We start from the raw sequence: 17,482 nt of genomic DNA, 5'->3' as shown, positions 1-17,482 counted from the left end.
ATCTGCTTCAATTCTGATTATGTCTCACCTAATTTCAACAAGCTTGTCAGCTTCATGTGATGTCAGCTTGATAGCTGACATTCTCCCTGGCATTTCAATAATTAAAATAGCATTAAAGTCTTATAATTTGGAAAGAAAGAGAAAATATTTACTGCAGGAGCTCAGTTCAATGAAGAAGACTGCTATGATGGAGCATGAGTGATTTACTCCTTTCATTATTCAAGTTAAATAAATCTCCTCCTTTCCAAGCTATTGAATGTAGAGTTATGCTGGCAGAGTGGATTACATTTGATCTATGTACCATGACAAGTACTGAAAATTGTGGGCTTCATTGCTGTATTCACCCACTCCTTCCTGAACAGGAGAAAAAAGTGTCAATACACGGAGCAGCCTTTGCTCTGTGCCTCAGCACAAGAAAGCACAAAGCTCCTCTGGAGCTGTAATGAGTGTGGAGTCTGACTCCATGGAAACTGAGATAAACTCCTTTTAACTCTCTCAACTAATGATCAGGGTGTGGCATGAGACAAAAATTTTCCTATCCACGAACATTTTATTTGCATATATCTGAGTTCATGACAGGCTTGTATTAATGCTAACAGAGACTCCTTTTTAATTTTAAGCGTAGGGATGAAATTTTAATCACTGTGGAAGAAACAGCCAACCTGATTCAGTCTGGTTTCTTTATCGTTTGAAAATGAAAGTATTTAAATCTACTGTAGCTGTTTCAGAAGAGCAAGAAGATGATTTTCTTGCCTTGCTCAGCAGATAGGCAGCTCTGATACCAACCCGCAGACTTTAGTCTGGGTTTCACAGAGTTTGGGAAGCTACTAAATGCTGCAGGAACTTTGACAATGTTTCAGAGGTTCTGCACCTCACTGGGATTTCTGTTATCTCTTCATCGCAATCTGCTCACACCACACCCCAACAGAGCCAAACCACCACAGAAAAATCTGAAAAATGAAACCCCACAGTTTCCAACCACAGCTCAAAGTACAAGGACTTGTTCTGTTTACTTTACATCCCACTTCATCTGTGGACTTGTCAGTAGACCCAGGAGGACTCCCTATGCAATCAAACCCTTTAACTTTACATTTAAACCTTTCAAGTTCCTCATTTCAGCCCTAGGAACAGCAAGTCTTGTTTGATACTGTCACCAGCAGCAGAAGTGTCACCACAACTGTCACCTCAATCAGAAACCAAAGACTGAGTTTCTAGTATGTTTCACTAGGAAATTTAGGAACAAAAACCACAATCATGAAGGAAAGTTTTATTGTACTTGTAATGCCCACATCCTAAGATTAAAGATACTTTAAAAAAATTAGCTGCAAAGAAAAAGATAGAAGCAAAACAAGAACAGATTTTTACACCTTTAGGAAATCAAAAAGAAAATAGGCACAAGTTTACATTCATTAGTTTCAGAAATGGCAGAGGAATGTTCTACTGAAGAGGGATAAATAAAATCCTGTTTTCCCACCTCCCTGTATGAGACACCACAAGTCATGCTTTTCAAAGCCACACTGATCTTGTAGATACAAGGCAGATTTTTCCTCATAATTTTTATATTTATGTGTTTAAAGATCATAAAGACCCTCCTAGAGCCATTTGGCATAGTCTCTACATACATACTAAAGTACCAAGGATGTACTTTAACCTCTGGTGAAGCTTGTTTCCACCTCCACATAAAAAATGAAAGTCATGCATATTTTAAATTTTGTTTAAGCATCAGACATTATTGAGGGATTTTATTTCATAGCTCCTAAGCCACCTTAAATCCCCATCAGTGTTAAAATCTTGCAAATGTCAGCCCAGGATGATTTAACCCCTTGAGAATAAGGGTTCATCATTAAAAAAAGTGAATGTCTTATCTCAAGGGATTCTACCCGAATACACAGCTGTTACTAATACTGAAGAATTTCCGTTGCTAAACACAATATGCTGGGGAAGGGATTTTCTAGGGATCTCAGGAAGCCAGAGGGCAGGCAGGTGTTCCATCATACCCTTTAACTCTACCTTGCAACACAGGTACAAGAGTCACATTTTGGGCTGGGTGGGATCAGTGGAAGCAGCCTGAGGGCTGCATCCAAAGGACTTGAACACAGCAAGTCCCTGACACCACTGCTCAGGCCAAGGAAAGCTTCTTCCACAGGAACAGCTCCTGTGAACGCGCTGATCCCCGAAGTTCCCTTCAGAGGCTCTAGACACTTTTCTGCCTTTCCTCTCGAGCTACACTGGGACTAGGGAGGGACAAAAAGCAGCAATGAAGTGAGGGGGTGGTGTAGAGAACTTGTTAACATCCATCCCAGTAAAGATAAAACCAGTTTGTCTCGGCAAACATCCTTGGCTGGTGCAGGACCAAGTCACTGCTGGTAGGAAAAGGCGGAGAACTTGACCTTCAAGAAGCTGCAGATGTTCCCGAGGCAGATTCCTCTTTACCTTCACAGGGAGGGCTGTGTAACCTACTTGCAATAAGGACTAAGGAAAAGCATCAAGCTGTAATAAAAGTCTTTCTTCATTTCATTGATTAGGAATTTACAGTTTCTCAGCTTAAAAAGCCACAGTGCAAGTTAGTGTTTGCTTCAGGGGGACCCTGCTTCAGTATCCTCTCACGCAAGGATGCAAAAGCCCAAAGTCAGCAGCCAGTGTTCTTGTCTGTACACAAAACAGGCAAGCTGCCCAAGCACTGAGGCCAAAGACACTCAAAACATTAAATAAATACACATAAAACAACACTAAAAATGAGAATTTAACAGCACTGATTGTTCAGAATTATAGCCCCTCTCATTATATTAATCTTCACATTTTAGCATCTTTTTAACCACTGTACAAAAAGCTGCTGAAGTGACTTTCTTCTAAACCAGCCATACAAGAGCACAAAGCACTATCAACATTCTTTTTTTGGCAAAGTAACTTGCTTTCAGAATATACCATACTTTCAAATCACAGTTTACATGTAGCAGGTGTGTCATGCTAATACATCTTCCATTTCTTCTCTTCCTGCACACTGCCAGGAGCAAGACAACTCAAAGACTTTTCCTAGTTTTAACTGCTGTCTCTTAAATCCTTCTCATAACAGTTTATTCCACGCAACCTCACTTGGGGCAGCTGCTCCTAATTTCTGCCTCAGTATTGTCCTGTTTATTGCATTAATCTAGTTTCCAGGATAAGCCACATCAGTCTGATGTGCTTACAGAGCACCAGATGTTACTGTGCTCTACATGCAGCCCCCTGCAAACATCTCAGGAGCATTTCAAGGAATCATAGAACCACAGAATGGGTCAGGTTGGAAGGAACCACAGTGGGTCATCTGGTCTCACCTCCCTGCTCAAGGAGGGTGTCCCTAAAACACATGGCACAGTACATTTATCTGCTCCTTTTACATCCTGTTTACTTTTTTTTCTCTGTTTACTTCCTTCCTGCTTTTACCGGCAGAATCCACACTAGATATCTGAAGAGGAAGAAAGCATTTGTATTCTCCAAGCCCACGCACTGACTTTCCACTCATATGGAAATTCCAGATTCTTACATATTTTTTCCACTTGCAAAAATACATCCGGGTAAGCCTTGTGTCTTTCACCCAGAACAGGCACAAGGGGTAACAAATCAGTCAGGAACAAAAAGGCTGATGTTTTTGTGGAAGTCCTGAAGGCCTCCTCATTCCGAGGGTTGGACTTGGACTTACATGTGGACTAAAACAGAAGAAGGCACAGGCTGTATCTCTGCTTTTATTTGTGCCATTGTACTCATGGAGGACTCAGCAAATCATTGCAAACCTCACACAAAAGCCAAGACTGCCTCAAACCAATGAAGCTGAGTCAGAGAGGTTAGGCTGGATATCAGGAAAAGGTTTTCTACCCAGAGGGTGGTTGGGCGTTGAACAGGCTTCCCAGGGAAGCAGTCACAGCACCAAGCCTGACAGAGTTCAAGAAGTTTGGACAACTCCCTCAGCACATGGTGGGAATGTTGGGGTGTCCTGTACAGAGATGGAAGTTGGACTCAACCCTTATGTGTCCCTTTCAACTCAGCATATTCTATTATTCTGTGATTTTTATGATTCACTAAGTCCAGCAGACTCCACTGCTGCTGTCCTACATGAGTATGCAACTCAGCTCACATCCCAAAGCAGCCAGATTCCAGATGCTGGCTAGGCAGCCAGGATCACAGCATTTGAGAAGCACTACCATACACACACACACATTTGATCATTACCCAAAATTATGCTGTGTTTCTTAGAACTGACAGACTGTAAAGAGTCATTTCCTCTATAGAAGCTTAATCCCAGCTCTCCAGCTATTCACATAACCTCACATCCAACATCTGCACCTCTCACTACCCTTTGCACAACAGCAATAGGCACCACATTATTACCCTTTCCCCCTGCTTGTATGCTCCCCACACCTCCTACCCAGCAAAAGCTGCTGCTGGCTCATTCTGAAATCCAGCAAGGCACTTTGATGGATGTCAAAGACTTCGTGCAAGCACAGCAGGATGCAAATCCCCACCTCCTGACACTAACCTGCCTCAGGGGCACACATAGACCTCAGCAACCTCCTAAGCAAGGATGATCAGCACGCAGAGCTCATCATCTGGTCTGCAAAGAGCAGCAATATCAAGGGAACAGACCAATTTCCCTAGAGCTTCAGACTGCTTACAGAAGTCTGCCTCTTACTTCAGTGCTTTACAGAACTATTTCTTCCTCCCTGGGAAAGAAATCTTTGCTAGTCACATTGCATATGTTACCACACTTAGGGTAAAAATCAGCAGTAATTAATGGCTGTAGGAACACAGCAGAGAAGAACAGTAATAAAAATCCCAAAGCAAGCAAAGCCTCCTTGAGAAGCTAATGGTCAAGTGGAGAATTTACCAACAATATTCCTGTTCCCACATACAATCGTAAACGTCAGGGATTAATCTCCCAGAAAACACAAAGGCAAAACAGGTACATACATTGCCCTATTCAAGAGAATTGGGCAAAAATCTGGGCCCAGGCAGCTCAGGACACAATGTATATATGAAACATTGAAAGTAATAATAATGACAGGAAGGTGGAACAAAGAAGAAATTCAAACCATAAGTTGGCAAGTGGTCCTGGATCCATCCCAGCAAACACTACTGGCTACAAAAAGCAGAAGGTCCCACCAGATTGCTGTGTGTTCACAGTCTTGCTGCCACTGCTGCACTTTGCAGGTAGTTTTATCCATCTCTGGGAAGAAAAGGTCCTTGTACAAAAGTGTTTTCCTCGACTGCCATCAGATGAGCTCCTCCTTCAGCGGCTCGGATTCCCCAGGAAGCATGCCATTCATCTCCGGGGAAGTCTCGGTGCCCAGATATCCTAAGAGGATCTCGCTGCGCCGCCGCGACAGCTGCAAAATGTCCTCTGCCAGCAACTGCACTGTTGTGTACCTCACGTTGTCGAAGTCAAACATGTCCTTCAGATACTGCACGATCTGGTGCTGCAAGAAAAGGAAAGTTTACAGTCAGACCTCCTTCACCTGCCAGTACCAGCCACCAAGGGCACACATCAGCAGCTTGACGCCAGCAGACGGGAGTCCCACACAGATGAGGTACAGAAAAGCCACCTTACCTTGAAGAAACTGCAGACTTCAGATAGCTGCTGCTTGGGCCCCAGAAAACCAAAGGCTAGAACAGGACTGACATGCTCCGATACGGAGTAGAAATGAGAGATAAAGCCATCTGGTACCTGTCACAGGGAAGGACAGAATTAGTTGGTCTTCATTCTCAGACAGAATTAGCAGCTTACACCAAATCAACCATCAACTTCCCTGCCAGAAAGCTTCAGTAACTTTAGTTAAGAGCTATTTGGAACATCTCTTCCTGCAAAACTACATTTATCTCTCAGGTCCCTTGAAGGATGACTAGAGCTTTTTATCTTAATGTTTCTAAACTGCTATTTCAAGAGGGAAATGAACAGAAGAAAATGAAAAGCAATCACCAGCCAGCCTTTATAGCCTCTATTTATAATTTGCTGACCAAGCCAGGAAAGGACATACAAATATCCAAGGCAGAGCTACTGCATGACAGCAGCAGTAGAGCTTCCAGTGCTCTCATTTCTCTCTGTGCCATCTCAGGAGCCAAACACTGTCGTACCAGCTGGCAGTGGGATCGAGCTGAAAACTTGCCAGAGGCCACAGAACCTGTGGCAGAACCAGGGTTGTGAAGTTGTGGCTTCCTGTTCCTCTCCTCCATAAACTCATCTGCTGTGATACTTTAGGAAGTCACAGATTTAAGTGAAACTCATCAAGTAATGGCCAATTAGCATCACCCGTGGGGAGCGGAGCAATGCCTGGACCATTCATTTTGCTGCCAGCAAGGAAAGTACAATTCAGGAGCAGTCCCTTGCTTCTTGGGGTCTGTGGCCATTCCTACAGTATTGTGAGCAGAGAGAGGGAATACCAGACAGGCAACACGGTTGTTTGATTCCTTCACATGAAGAAAAAGGGAGAATAAACTCAGACTGATTCAGTAAAATACTGATGGCATAGCACTGGAGCAGCAGAACCCCAGGGCTCTAAAGCATCACAAAGGACATGACTGGGTTCAGTCTTCTACCACTTAAGATTACGCACTTTGTCAAGATCTATGTGTTCTCTTTCCAGCTCAAATACATTAGATTCTTTCACTTTTGATAATTTTGCTTACCATCAGAAGCCTCCTTTTTGCTTTCAGAACTGACCAGCAAGCAGTTGCTAAAGCCTACAATTAACAGAAAGCCCATTAGTTACTGGGATTATTTTTAAAAACCCAAAGTTTACCAACACATTGTCATCAAAACATCAAAACAGTCACCCTTTGGTGCTAACTCTAAAATGACAAAATTGAAGCAAACTGGAAGCAGATTTAGCCACTTCAGATCCATTCCAGAGAAGCCAAAGGGTTTTTGAAGATTGTTAATGTGATCTGACATAGTTGCCCAACAGCCCAGGATCCCCTGTAAGCAGACAGCTGTTACAAAGTGCCATTTTACTCTCAGTCTATCAAACTAATCAGTCTTAAAAACACAGCTGGGGGCAGGACTAAAGGAAAGCTTTCCAATTTAAGCTTCAGTGTCTGCTGAGGTACTGCCAGAATCAATGGCCACATGCTAAAAGCCACATATTTTTCCCTATATTTTGGCACTTTTATTCTCATTCATAAAAATAGGTGCTGTCATCTTTTAACATCTCCATGGCATCATTGATAAAGGCCCCTAGAGCCATAAGTCTGGTTGCCAACCAGATGCTTTCAAAATAAGGAAAGCTTTCCTGTAAACAATTTCCATGCACAAGAAGACTGTTGTTTAGAGCTTCAGGAAAGCATGGCATTTATAAAAAGAGAATTCAGCTCAGCCAGGAAAGATGAGGTTATGCTCTTTTCTGGCCTTGGCACTGATCTCACACTCACACCAGCACTCCCTGTCTCACGCACCGTCTCCTTGAAGCTGTCGGACAGCCAGCGGTTACGCAGCACAGCCAGCACGGAGGAGGGAGGGTTCTCTAGATCCTCAAAAGCATCCATGAGGATGAAGTCCAGCACAATATCAAAGAAGCTCATGCACACCACCTGTCAGGGAGCAGAACAGGATGTAAAGGGAACAGGTCTTGAAAAGACAGACAGGTTCTTTTGGCTTGAAGCAAGAAGATCTAACAAGATGAAGTCAATGTAATTGCATTTCAGCAGCAGGTCTTTCACTCCTGGGCCATTTCTACACATGCATTATAATACAATCACAGTGGTTTGGCTTGTAAGGGACTTTAAAACCATCCAGTTCCATCCCCTGCCATGGGCAGGGACACTTTCCACTAAACCAGGTTGCTTCAAGCCCCATCCAGCCTGGCCTTGAGCACTTCCAGGGATGGGAATTCCACAACATCTCTGGGCAAGGATTATCTTCCAACTCCACTGCAACTCTGTAAAGACAATGTCTTTACCAACCCCTCTTCCCTCGAGCTCCTGCTGAGTGGTCGGCCAGGTCTCTTGCTTCAAGGCATAACGCAGCATCTCCTCGTAGCTTTCCAGGAAGGCTTTGGGATTCTGGGAGAGCAGAGAAACAAAACAGAAGTTTGACTACTTGGATTTGAGCTGACATCAACATCACAGTAGTCACCAGCATGCTGATGAAGTTTTCTGCTTCCAACATCCTGGACAAACTCTGTGTTGGGATGGGGGAAAAAGTATCCCTGTGCCCAAGACACTAGTTGTTACACAATCTTCCTACCTTTTCAGCTTTTGTCATCAGTCCTATCACCATCTGCTTCCCAACCTCCCCAAAAAACAGCTGATTGCTTTCATCCTCCAGCAGCTCCTGCAGAGGGAACACAGATGTCTCATGTGTCTGTCTCATATCTCATGAGCACCTACACACCCTCAAATTCTGAGTTGGGGAAAAAAAAAAGGGCAGGACATGAAGCAATGCAATGCTGCACACACCAGTGTCATTAACCTTTAATAAGCTGGAACCTAGGAAACAAAACTGCGATCTCCAAGAACATGCTGCTGGCAACCATGTGCCATAGAAGTCTGGGAAGCCATTCTTACCTGGAATGCCTGCCTGACACAATGCAGCTTTGCCAGGAAATCCTGGTCACTGTAGCAGCCAAGGAGCTCTGTCCTAGAAGGAAAGGGGAAGAATTGTGTAAATTCTGGTTCTGATATTTGTGTTCATGCAACTATGGTCCCCTAAAAACAAAATACTAAATTCCCCGTCTGTGCATAGGAGAAAGGAACAGAAAGGAACATTCCCTTTATCCAGCTCCCTGGGGGAACAGAGCACCTCTGCCAGGCTGGTACAGGACTATGCCAGCCTCCCAGAGCAGTCACACTCTCTATCACTAATTTCCTGTGACAATTACTCTTCCTTAACATGCAAGTCCCTAAAATCTGGAGTTAATTCCCTGGGAAGGCCGAACCAGCAGGAAGGATGCTGTGATTTTATGACCCCAGGTGGTTATTCTGGTTATGGGGCTGCTGAAAGGCAGATGATATGTTCACAGCACCCCAGGGGACACAAGGTCCCACAGCTCCAGCTGGTTCTTCACCTCAGCGTCCGGCACGCGACCTTCCCTTCTTTCACCAACTGCAGAGCTTCTTCATATGCTGCCACTGGTCTGGAGAGGTGGAATGGCATTTCCTCAAAGGGGAGGGAGTCAAAGAGCTGTAGAGGTAACAAGAGACATGGGAAGAACAGAATGAGCTCATTAAATATTTGCAAATACACAACTGACTGCACACAAGCAAAGTGAGTCTTCTTCAGAGAATCTTCAGCTAGCAAAGTTTGTCACTGACAATTGTTTCACACAAAGATATTCCTTTTTTCACCAAAAGCTGTCTCAGCTCTGTCACTGCTCAATATCCTATAAAATTTACATGACCAAGCCATCTTACATTGGAGAACAGCAGTTTCCTAGCTGTTATGGCATGTTTTCTATAGTAGATAAGAAGATGACATGGAAGTGCTTCTTGGAAAAACCTGCACCATCCCCTTCAGTAAAATCTTTTCCTAACATCCATCATGAACCTCCCAGCCTGGGGTGCTCTGTGCTCTGTTGCTCTGTGTTTGATCATCTTCCTCTCCCAAGATGTGTTTGGCTCTGCTGCCTTTGTGCATTCCCTGACACTTCAGTCACCTCTGCTGCAGAGAAGAAGGAATCCTCTGAAGCTGAGCTGTCTTCATCATCCGTCCGCAGCCGCAATGATCCATCCGCCAACGGAAGCATCAAAGTCTTCTCTGGAGGAGAGAAAGAAGCCACATGTGTTGGAGTTCATGGACCACCATTTCTCTCAGCTCCTGTGCTCTCTTCCACTCTCACTTTGTCACTCCTCCTTTACCTGGCTTACAGAAAAGACATAAAACCAGACAGGAAATTGGCATTTTACTGCAGCCAGGTGCCCTACCCAAATCGAGCAGCACGCTGTCTGACGGGAGCGAGGAGCCAAACTCTTCCTGGAGGTGGTAGGCTCGGTGCAAGAGGGACTCCAGCTTCTCAGCAAACTCCCTTTTCTGGGACTCCTCCTGGAATACACATAAATGTCACCCTTAGTTAGCCAGCTGGGCACAGACAGATTGGACAGCACAAATACAGGAGGAAATTTTCAGTAAAAATGGGATTTGCAGTCTGCAGATTAAATGATTAAAAATAAAAAGAGAGGAGTCATTAATCCTACAATGCAGCTAATAATGAACAGGGAGGAAAGCCTCTACAGAGCCTACTCAAACCCTCTGGCTTTTGAGCTTCACTATTTTGTTTTCCTGTTAAAAAAGGAAGAAAGAACTAAAAAACTTTAACCTGCTACCCAGAAAAACAGGTATTTTAATAAGTTCTACACCACTTAAATCTCCTGCCTTTGGACTTAAGCCTAGCTTCTAGGAGAAATCACATCAGGAAACTTGTGCTGAATATAACAGGATATCCAGAACTGGATAAGGTGCTGGGCATAATCAAAGTTTGCTGTAAGCAACACAGGAGGATGGAGAAAAAAAAAGGTATGGGGAAAATAAGACTTAAACAGCATCTTGCCTTCATGTCCCTATGTTTGCATGAGTATCTCACCCAGAAGACAGAAGCATTAGCAAGAAGCACAAAATCTATTTTCATAATGAATCAACCAGTTTTAAGGCAGTTTTAGAAACACTACAGGGCCCTTCAAGGAGAGCCAAAAACAACAGAATCCAGATTTGACTTGGATAAATATTATCCAGCACAAAAGACAAATGTCCCACATACTTACTACACCAGACTCTGTTTACAAAAGGCTGGGAACACTTTTTTTCCACTGAGAACTCCTGGAGAGTTGAGAGTTCAGCTCCTTTCACAGTCCTGAGTTACAGCAGGGTTTTTCAGCTTTGTGGCTGTCACTGAGCCATTCTAGCTTAGATCTCCTTTAACACAGGTATTGTGTATAACCTGTATATTCCTCAAGTCCCAGACAGCAAGAGGCTGTCCAAAAGTCCTTGTTGCTGTAGCTGCAGAGGCCGAGTGAGGTACACATCTCCCTGCAGGGATCACACTCAGCTCCTACCAAATTACCACTGCTTTCCTCTTCCACACACACAGAGCTGGGCTCTGCTCTCCACCCAGCTCCCAGAAGTGGCAGTGACCACCAAGATCTCCATTTTAAATGCATTAAAAGTTACAGAGACAACACTGCCAGCCAAAGCAGTGCTGCATTCATCACAGCCTTTTCTCACCACAGGCTGTGCCACAGGAGGACACGTGTGACAGTGAGTGACAACAAGGCTGGGAGGTGGATGGAAACGCTGGGGAATGAGGGGGCGAGACGTATTAAGAAGAGAAAGAAATTAGAAACACCCACTCCCATTGCATAAGGAAGCTGTAGATACAGACAGCTCTTAAACAGAGTCTGGCTTGACTCTGCACTTAATTTGCTCTCCTTTTAACCTCCCACTGTTTACTGCTTCCAGCACCCAGGCTGGCCTTTCAGCATGTGGGGACCTACCTCTGAAATGTTCTCAGACATGCTCTCTTGTTGTTTCCTGCTGTCCCAGGGCACAGGGGTGCTGGTACAAGCACTGTCCCTCTGCCTGATGCTCAGTGCCTGTTCCCATTTCTGCAGGGCCTCCTCAAACAGCTCCATGCCTGGAAACCAAACCAAATACTTGCTGTGAGAGTCCTGGGGCACTCAGGAACAAAGAGATACAGGATGAGTCTTTGCTCACTCAGACAATACAGCAAAGAGGGAAATCCCTCCCTAACAGAAAGAATAAACATATTCTATTTCTTGATTAAATACGTTTTATTTTGGATTAGAAGGAGAACATCCCCAAACTGGTTAAAGCATCATCTATGTTACTGCCAAAACACTGTTCTCTGCACATGATGAGCCTGCTGCTCAAGAACAGTAATTTGGAAGTAAATTATTCACTGACAAAAAAGGTTTGTTTTTTTTTTAAAAGAAGATGGGATTTTGATTTGAGCTTAAGCTGAGAATGGAACTTTTGTTAGAGCTCTACATTGACCTACTGATGCTCTGTGTCAATTATCAGCCCCTTCTTGCTCTCACAGTGATAAACAACCCCTCCAGAGCAATGTTACCCTCGTGCCTGCTTACCTTGAACATAGAGGCTTTCTGCACTGGAATCACCAATGGCTCCAGCATCTCCCATTGCCTGGGCCTCCCACATCCCTGGGGGTATTGGACTTGAGGAGTTGACTGCTACCATCTGCAGGAAGGGAGCAGAGGGCAGCACATGCCTTTTGAATTCTCTTAGAGACGATAAGATCAAACAAACACCACCAGCCTTCAGCAAAAGGGCATTTTCCTTCCCCATGTTTGCCCTTGTGGAGGGCATTGATAGAGGAAACAGCCCAGGAAAGCTCCAAAGCAATCACTACAAAGGCACCAGGACTTTGATGGAAAGCTCATGTCAGCCCCAGCTGCCTGTACAAAAAAACGCTGGAGGTGACAAGGAAACAAGCACAGCCCAAACAAAAGAAAGGGTTTCCCAGAAAAAATACAGCAGAGGATTCCCCAGAGGGGAAGGGGAATCCTCACTCTTCTCCTTTGTAACCAGACCCTCTCCTGGGAGGGCTGACAATCCACACACCAGTGTCAGTTCAGCTTTGTCCAGTTTCACACCAGAGCATCGATGTCTTCTAAAGTCCAACCCAACAAAGTGCTGGATTCAACACTATCAGTGACCAGTGTTTTCCTGTGGCTTACAGAAGGATGTCCAAACATGTGCCTGGTACTAAAAAAAGGCTACAATAATCAGCTGACAGAAGAATTCCTGTCCTGCCTCCATTGATCAAGCTCTGTGGAGTGTTAATAAATCACCTTGAGATCCCAAACTGCAAATCATCAGTTCACTGCTGCCAATTTACTTACTGGATGGCAGAGAGGAGACCAGGAAGCAAATGAGAGCAGGCAAAACCTGAATCTGTGCAAAGGATGAGCTGTTTTTCCACCAAGTAATATAAAAACTCGAAGTACAGGGTCCGCTCATCTGTACAGAAATAGATGCCTCTCCATGGGGATATCCCCACACAGGCACCAGCAGCAGAAAAAGGTATTTATGGATTGCTATTTATTTAAAGAGAAATAGAACTCCGGTGATAGAAAACCTGGGCAGCATCTGTGTGAATTGAGAAGCCATGGATGTGAATCCCTGTGGAGGGGAAAGAGGCCAGAGCTGGCCACAGCCCGGTGCTCTGGGACACATCCCATCACAGCCCAGCTCCCCAGGGAATGCTGTGCCTGCCCAGCGCCGTGCCAGCACTGCCGCCTGCTGGAGACACACCTCGGCCAGCACGCTTTTGGCAACTCCTGGTGCTTTAGCTGTACTAAAAACAGCAACACCAGCATGTGCTGAGGAGTGCTGGCACCCAACAGCTCCTTTCAAAGGGGTGATTTTTCCCTCTCCTTGCCCCTGCATTGCCAAGCAGCCGCTGAGCTCAGGAGATGACGAGGGAAGGCTTTGCAGCAACTCACAGAGGTTCATCTGTGTCCCCCCTGCTCCAACAAATCATTAGCTCTGAGCAGTGGGGATGTGAAACAGGTCTTGAAAACACAAATGCTTCCAGTTTTGGTCTCACAAAAGGTTCATATAAGCACCGATGGCTTCTCCTGCCTGGTTAAGCCTGAATTACCTGCACTCACAGGCTGCTTTTTTGGCTTTGGAGGAGGCAGAATGACTAGGCTGTGTTCTCACCCTGATGTTTCCTGAACAGAGCTATCAGATTTTGGTAGTTAATTTGGTTTTAAGAACAAAGCAAGCTGTGAATAGCCCCAGCACAGAAGGGAGGGGCTGCTAGGCCACCCAAACCCCCACCAGAGAGGGAAGCAAACAAGCTCCCCATTGCTTTGAGACCCAGAAACAACCCAGCCTAATTCCTTGAGGGGATCACAGAGAATTCCAAGGAACCATGGCCATATCCCACAGAGAAATCCCTCCTGCAACTCCTCCTTGGCCAAAGAACTGGCCAAGGAACCCTGGAGCTCCTGGCCACAAAACATTGCTGTTCACAGGGAACTCCAGACACTCAGTGCAAGGTAAACATCAGAACCCACCCTACAATTATACTGCAACCTGTTCTGCTCCATGGGCCAGCACAAGCCCAAGGACTTGGTGATCTCGTGACAGGTACGTGCACTGACATCTCCCAGCCCTGCTAACAAGGTCCTTACCGAGGCGAGGCTGTGGGAGGAACTGGAATGTTTGCTGGGCTCAATGGAGGAAATCCCACTGAGGGTGTCATTGCTCTTGCTGCCAGGGCTCTGGACTCTCCTGCTGGAGTATCCTGAAGTTGGGAAGGTCACACAAAAACAGGATTTTAGGCTCAGGCGACTGCAGCAGGGAACAGGGAGGGGAACATCACCTTTCCAGTGCAACTATGAATGGGCAAAGCAGTATCCAATACCTATAAATAAGCCACGCATCTCCTGTCTGTTCTGCTTTGCTCTGAGACTGTCAGTGGGGATCTGAGGCTGAGGAATGTTTTCACTGCTTACGGACAGCAAGAGGCAAGTGGAAACAATCAAGCAAAAACTCCTCCACCTTCCCTCAGAACAGGCAGAATACAGACTGCCTTGATTTTCATGTTTCACCAAACAAATGCTTAATCCCTAAAGTGCTGTGTTGAGGGCTTGGGTCAGCCTTACCCCTAAAATCAGTACAAGCATGTGAGGAAGCTGTCCAAGGTCTGGGAGTCACCACAGAGCTGGATGGACACTCCCAACTGCCCAGCCTAGCTCAGGCCACCCTTCTCTCCCTTCAGCTGAGCACTGACATCACGAGATCAATGCAGAACCAGGTCACTGCATGCCCAGGTCGTTATTATTGGGGCAGCCCGGTAATGGTCCACAGGCTGCCTATAAAGGGGATGGGAACTGCAAACCTCAGGGAAAACATCAGGACACCTTTTGTTCCCAAGGACTGTGAGCTCAGAGCCTCTCTCCCTTTGCTCCCCAAACCCTGTGCTCATGGCACTGTGCTTCAGAATTCCCACTTCATTCCACATCGGAGCACTACACAAATGGCTTTGCTTTCCTCTCCCCACACCTTCCCATAGCTCCCTGTACAACCTCTCTGGGGATTTTTCCCTTTTTGCAAGGCAAACCTTTCTTCACAGAGGAGACCCTCCTGGTTGGCAGGATGGGCACTGTGATCCCTCCTGGCTTAAAGCCACACTTGTCCGGAGCAATTTGCTTCTTTCGGCGGCGCCGTCGCTTCAGCTGATGAGCTGCAAGAGCCAAGGCCACCGTCCCCAGAGCTGTGGCAAACAGCACCTTGCGCAGGCCTGGAGAGAGCCGCAGCTGAGAGAAGACAGACTTTAAACACAAAAGAAATGGAAGAGCAACAATGAAAAACCAATTCCACTGCCCTTTACATAAGAAAAACTAATTAAAAACAGTGTTAAACATGAAACACCCTGGCTTTACCCTCCCACCCATAAAACACACCCCCTGCTACACAACTGAGACGTAGCAGTGAAGAGACTGTGGAGCATCATTTTGACAGGACCTGGAGAACTTGGTCTCGATCCTCACTGCCAAAACACACTGCAAAATCTGCACACAGCCTGGGACAGATGCAATCCAGGTTACCCAAATTCAGCTCTGAAACCCTGCTGTGAAGCTGAGCTTTACTGCTCCAAGTGCTGCATCACTACAAGTGGGGAACATATTACTCTTCTTTAAAAGACAAGTCTTTTTTTAGCGCCTTTGATGAAGAGAAAGATTGAACCTGGGTGTTCTTCCAGGGAGGGATGTGGGAAGCGCTTTTCTCTCCTCTCCAAACCCACTCAGAACAACTCTCTTCTACCACCCCAAACTCCCCCTGCAACTCCTCCAATCTCTCAAACTGCCCAGGTCCCCCATCACCACCCCATTGTGCCTCCATCTGACACAGAGAACCCCACAGAGCCAGCCCAAGAAATGCGACAGAAAAACCTTTCCCTCTCCTTGTACCTGCCCAAACGTCGTGTAAACGAACACGGGGATCTCTGCCACGGTCATTGCCAAGGCCTGCATGATGGACATTCCCTCTGTCCTTCTAAATGCCATGTCTGCACGAGGATCTGGGCACCTTGAGGAGCCGCCACGGGGAAGGGCACTTGTGGATGCTGTGTGAGCTGCTCAAAAAAGAATCCAACTTTTGTCTGACATCTGGCTCAGAGTCCTGGAGTTGGCCTTCATCCAACAATCCTCCTCCTGCGGGAAGAGGGGGAAAATCAGGTGAGTGAGGGGAGAGCATGTCCTGCTCCTCCCTGCACTGCACTTCAAAAAACACACACCAGGTCACTTGGAGCAGCAAATCTAAAATATCTTCTTACCAGCAGCAGCAATTCCTTTGCTTGTCCTACCAACCACAGGGACAATTCCCAAACTGCTCTACAGCAGCAGCACCCTGGAATTTGACAGCTCCCAGAGATTTCTACATGTACCAGACCTGGCTGCACATGGCTGGAGGGATTTTGTTTGCAGTCCCCGTTTTAAAAAAATGTCACAATTATCCCAAATAACCATACACACATTTTCATTGCCAAAACCCTGCTTTCACAGACTTTTCTGTGCATCACAGCCCTGCTCAAGAGCCACCAACCAAAAGGGGTTTTGCCCAGGAGGTTCCAGCCCTGGCAGCGGGGCTGGGCAGGAGGAGTGAGCGGCTCTGTCAAGGACAGAGCGACAGCAGGCACTGAGCTGTGACCACAGAACACATCAGTGCGGGTGACAAAGCGCTGTCCCCGCCTGACACCCACCCCGCACACACTGCCCCCAGCACCTTATGGAATGTTCTCCGGGCAGTGGGAGCCCGCAGGGACCGGACACCGGACATGGGCTCTCCCCACAAGGTTAAACACAACGTCCTGGTCACAGCAGGGATGAGAAGAGCCAAGTGCAAGGAATTTTCGGCACAGAAGGCAGCCTGGGGTTACCACACCGGGATAGGGAGTACAAGCACCGAGGTCCCAAGGCAGCCCCTCTGTCCGGGCATCTCCCCCAGCCCTGCCTGCCGTGGGCACCCAGCACCGGGGGTTCAACCCAGCGGCCCGGCGGGGAGCGTCCCGCGGGACCCCCCGCACCTGCACTGCAGCACGCTGGGCCCAGCAGAAAGGGCTCCCGCTCCCCCCGCAGCATCCCCCCGCACCCCCGCATCCCTGAGCATCCCCCCCTGCGCCCTGGGGTGCCTCGCGCCCCTGCTGCATCCCCGGGCTCCTGCATTCATTCACCCCGGGGCCATCCCCGCCGGCCCCGCAGCCGGAGATCCCGCACCCTCCGCGTCTCCCACCCCCATGACCGGCTTCAGCCGGGGGTCCCCGGCTCGGCGCTCCCCTCTGCTTCATCCCCCCTAACGATGGTGCGGCCCGGCGGGCCCGGCCGCCGCGAGCGGGCGCGGGCGGCACCACTCACCGCGGCGGGGGGGGCGCGCGGCCCCGCTCGGCGCCCTCTCCCCGCGCCGCGCGCCATGGCCGCGGAAGGGCAGCGTCTCCTTCCCCCGCGCCGCAGCCCACCCCGCTGGGGGCGGGAC

At 47.1% G+C, this 17,482-nt stretch overlaps 1 protein-coding gene across 3 annotated transcripts; it reads right to left on the bottom strand.

The window, feature by feature from the left end:
• Positions 1 to 1,252: 1,252 nt before the first annotated feature.
• Positions 1,253 to 17,482, bottom strand: MIGA2 (mitoguardin 2). 3 transcript variants are annotated; one of them, XM_086858079.1, is made up of 16 exons: positions 17,365 to 17,482; positions 15,922 to 16,164; positions 15,072 to 15,282; positions 14,140 to 14,252; positions 12,064 to 12,175; positions 11,452 to 11,591; positions 9,889 to 10,006; positions 9,621 to 9,721; positions 9,033 to 9,148; positions 8,533 to 8,605; positions 8,213 to 8,299; positions 7,930 to 8,028; positions 7,423 to 7,557; positions 6,658 to 6,711; positions 5,582 to 5,698; positions 1,253 to 5,450 (listed from the first exon to the last, which is right to left on the bottom strand). In XM_086858079.1, exons 2-16 carry the CDS (start codon positions 16,015 to 16,017, stop codon positions 5,247 to 5,249), a joined length of 1,776 nt encoding a protein of 591 aa, XP_086714205.1. In that variant the 5' UTR covers positions 16,018 to 16,164; positions 17,365 to 17,482; the 3' UTR covers positions 1,253 to 5,246. The 3 variants fall into 3 exon arrangements, with proteins under 3 accessions (XP_086714205.1, XP_086714207.1, XP_086714206.1); XM_086858081.1 differs by having other exon boundaries at positions 15,072 to 15,267; XM_086858080.1 differs by lacking the exon at positions 17,365 to 17,482 and adding an exon at positions 16,736 to 16,820.

Source organism: Cyanistes caeruleus, chromosome 20, assembly GCF_971803275.1.
Source record: "Cyanistes caeruleus chromosome 20, bCyaCae1.hap1.1, whole genome shotgun sequence".
Taxonomy (NCBI): Eukaryota; Metazoa; Chordata; class Aves; order Passeriformes; family Paridae; genus Cyanistes; species Cyanistes caeruleus.
The sequence above is the reverse complement of the archived record's forward strand: the minus strand, read 5'-3'. Positions and strand labels throughout refer to the sequence as shown.